Genomic DNA, 4,155 nt, shown 5'->3' with positions numbered 1-4,155 from the left:
CAGAAAGGGTAAGGGAGCTGTAGGGAAGAAAGCAGCCCCTAAAGCATCAGGGTGGGGATACAAGAGAAAAACGCCCCCTGAAGTCCATCCAAGGAGAGGGGAAATGAGACAATCCCTGGGCGGCAATGGTATGGAATATGGAGAGGACAAACTGAGTAGGGCTCCTCTCCCCCCTGCCCTCCCTGCCCTTCCCTCCCCTCCCCACCCACTGCTCCACATGAATCACATGAGGATTACCATGTTCTCTTCATTCCCTCTGAAGCACCTGGCACTGGGGACTGTTAGAAGACAGGCTACTCGGATACATGGACCATTGGTTTTACCCAGTATGGCCCTTATGATCTTCTTATTTAGTCCTCAGATGTATCTGCCTCTTGCTGTAACACACTATACCCCATTCCCCTCCCAGAGCTGAGATAGATCCCAGGAGTCCTGATGGGGTCTCTCTCTCCACAGAGTTAGTAACAAAGTAAGAATAAACATTAAAATTTTATCACTAACCAGTATCGTTCAGTGACTTGCCACAAGATGTGAGCACATATTGGCTTTATAGATGACTGGGTCACGGCTGACAAAGGGAGGGGAAGACAGGAGCAAGTGACAGGGGCAGGGCCTTGGGGAGAAGACACACAGCAGGGTCGAGGGTTCACAGAAGAGATGGGGCAAGATTGTAATTTCAGGGATCCAGCTACCAGCAATTAGAAAGGTGGCAACCTAGTGTAGTGCACATAGACTGATTCCTCAGTTCATCACATTGACACAGCACAGTAAGGACAGGAAAGGGTTCAATGTCTCTCTGTCTGTCCAGTAAGTGATTGAGGGAAGAGGCCCCAGCACCATGCACCAGCCAGCTCTGCACAGAGCTCAATCTGACAGCCAGAGCACAAGGAGAAAACATTTAAGTCTCTTTATGAAAAAAGAGCTGCAGCAGCCTGTCCCGGATCTGTCTGGTCCTCACCCCGTAAATTATGGGGTGTAGCATGGGGGGTACCAGCAGGTACACACTGACAATGAGAACGAGGAAGTGCCGGGGCACATTGTGGCCAAACCGCTGCGTGAGAGAGGAGAAGAAATCTGGAACGTACAAAGCTAAGATGGCACAAAGATAAGAGATGCAGGTCCCAAAAGTTTTGAGCCGGGCATCCTTTGTGGGGAGGCGGAAGATGGCCCGGAGGATCAGAGTATAGGACACTGTGATAAAAAACACGTCCATTCCGTTCACAGAGAAAAGATTAAACAGGCCAAAGTAACTACTGATGCGGATGTCAGCGCAGGCCAGGTTCACCACAGCTATATGCAGACAATAGGAGTGGGGAATGATATTGGTCCTGCAATATGGCCACTGTCTCGCCAGGAAGGGATAGGGTAATGTGAATATGCAACTGCGCAGCACCACAGCCAGACCTATCTTGGCCACAAAAGAGTTTGTCAGGATGGTGGAATGTCTCAGGGGATGGCAGATGGCCACGTAGCGATCAAAAGCCATGGCCACAAGGATTCCAGACTCCATAGCTGAGAAGGAGTAAACAAAGTACATCTGGGTGAGGCAGGCACTGAAACTGATCTCCCTGGAATTGAACCAGAAGATGCTCAGCATTTTGGGTACGGTGGATGTGGACATGACAAGGTCGGTGACGGCCAGCATGCAGAGGAAATAGAACATGGGCTCGTGGAGGCTCGGCTCCCTCTTCACAATGAACAGGATGGCGAAGTTCCCCAACAAGGCTATGGCGTACATGGTGCAGAAGGGGATGGAGATCCAGACATGGGCTTCCTCTAGGCCAGGAATGCCAAGTAGGATGAACGTGGAGGGGTTGGTGAAGTCGGTTGAGTTGGAATCTGACATGGAGTGGTGGAGAAGTTGTCCAACTCTGAGGCATAAGGGTGTCTCCTGCTTGTACCGTACATTCCCCTGACTTTCTGTGTGTTCTCAGGGTCTCTGGTGACGTTCCCAGTGGAAATTCCTGAATGGAGAGAAAAACTTAATATGAGACATTGCATACACTAGTGGAGGCTATTCTCATGAGAGAAGCATTTTGATCGCTCTTCACACACTGAAAAATGGCATTTTCATTATTCAGAGAAAATAACTATGAACAACAACCCTACTAAATCTAATTCCATATTTTGTGGTGCTCCAGCATTAATAATTCTTACACTTTGTGGTGGGGGAACCTTAAGAGGCACCAGCAGGAAACACAAATGTGGATACTCATGATCCATCATTGTTCCTTAATACAATGACAGCCAGGATATGGAGTCCATACTGTAGGGAATTCCCCATTCATCCAGTTGCTTGAAATCTGAAAGTGTAAAAAAACACAAACTTTTGGGTATACATGTGCTGAAAGAAACATCCCAACTAGAACATACCTCATGGAAAAGACCTGGATGCCATTGGTATCAGCTGAAGAGAAACACCTGCTCATTCACAGCAGTGAATAAAACAAAAGCAATGTTCAGATCCCGAAGATATGGGATGAAGAGTAAAATGTTCAGTTTTGGTCACCCAGACACTATTAAGGATATAATGTATATAAATGGAATTTCCAAAACAGGCTCTAAGAATGGGGCAGGCTGCCATATGCAAACAGATAGAAAAGTCTGGGAGTCTTTAGTTTACACAAGAGACAAAGAAGGTAGCATATGATATAGAAGAAGAAAATAAAAAATGCAACTGATTTACATTCAAATGGACAGTTCCCAACTAGTACTATCTATAGACCCTTAGTGCTCCAAGAGGACTAATTCCCCAAAGCTGAGGAAAATTGTCAGCAAAACTGACTGGGAGGAAAAATTTAGACAGAAAAATATGAATGAAAATTGGTAGTTCTTTGATAACAATTTATTAGATAGCAGGAAAGTCATGATTCCACAATCAACAAAGTGAACTACTTTGGGTAAAAATGCAGTTCAGTGGTAAAGTGAAGGCAGCAATTGGGTGGGGAGGTAGCATTACATAACAAAGAGAAAAACGGGAAATAGCCAAGAATAGAATTTGCAAGTGATGAAAATTGATAAGAGACGTTAAGTCGTTTGGGTAAACTCCATGTTTGGCAGGGCTATGGATCACAAAAAGGAGGTTATTAAGTATATTGACAACAAGAGAAATCCTAGAAACGTTTTATGTCAATTTCTGTGTTAAATGTAGAGTATTAAAAATAAAGGGAATTTTTTTTTGTAAAAGAATTGACAAGGTTAAGAAAGAATGGGAACGCTTTTTTGAGATGAGTTCAAGAAAAAGTCTAGAAATGTAAGTAATGCCAATCACCAACAGGGTTTATGCAAAACATGTCTTGTCAAATAAACCTGATTTTATCCTTTTATGAGAGTACACATTGATTGATCAAGGGTATACATTTGGTTGATCAAGGGAACCACGTAGCTGCAACAAACCTTGATTTCTCAGATGTATTTGATTTAGTAGGGGAAAATATTGAGTTAAAAAAATTACACCCTCAAATATTAGTAGAGAACATGTAAAATGGACTGGAAACTGGCTAACTTATGTATCTCAGAAAGCTGTAGTCAATAGACCTTCATCAGTAAATGGGGCTGTTTGTAGTGGGGTTCTGTAGGGATCTGTTCTACGCCCGATGCTATTCAATATTTTAGTCAATGATCTGGAAGGAAATAGAAAATCACTGCAGATAAAATTTGCAGATGACCCAAAAATTGGCACAGTGGATACAATGAGGAGCCCAGGGCAAGCATACAGATTGATATGGAGTATTTGGTAAGAGGAGCCAATGCAAACAAAATGTTTTAATACATTCAAATGCAAAATTACTCTCTCAAACAGGGAATGCAGGCCAGACCCACACACTACAGCACTGTATTATGGAACACAAGGACCCTGAAAAGGATTTAGGGGTCATTGTGGACAACCAACTCAACATGAGTTACCAGTGCGATGCTGTAGCATAAAGGGATGATGTGGTCCTCAGATGCATAAACAGGGGAGTGGTGAGTTGGAGCAGGGGAAGGATTTTACATCTGCACATGAGATTCGTAAAACAAACTGCATCTAGTTCTGGGGTCTACATTTGAAAAAAAATAAGTTGAAAAGTTGGAAAGGGTGCAGAAAAGAGCCTAAAAATCATAGAATCATAGAATATGAGGGTTGGAAGGGACCTCTTAGGTCATCTAGTCCAA

The 4,155-nt window shown here is 43.7% G+C and overlaps 1 protein-coding gene across 1 annotated transcript; it reads right to left on the bottom strand.

The window, feature by feature from the left end:
• Positions 1-898: 898 nt before the first annotated feature.
• Positions 899-1,846, bottom strand: LOC128833681 (olfactory receptor 52R1-like). Its single transcript, XM_054021736.1, has one exon. It carries the CDS (start codon positions 1,844-1,846, stop codon positions 899-901), a length of 948 nt encoding a protein of 315 aa, XP_053877711.1.
• Between the last annotated feature and the right edge of the window lie 2,309 nt (positions 1,847-4,155).

This window comes from Malaclemys terrapin, chromosome 1 (assembly GCF_027887155.1).
Source record: "Malaclemys terrapin pileata isolate rMalTer1 chromosome 1, rMalTer1.hap1, whole genome shotgun sequence".
Taxonomy (NCBI): Eukaryota; Metazoa; Chordata; order Testudines; family Emydidae; genus Malaclemys; species Malaclemys terrapin.
This window is presented reverse-complemented; position numbering and strand designations above follow the sequence as displayed.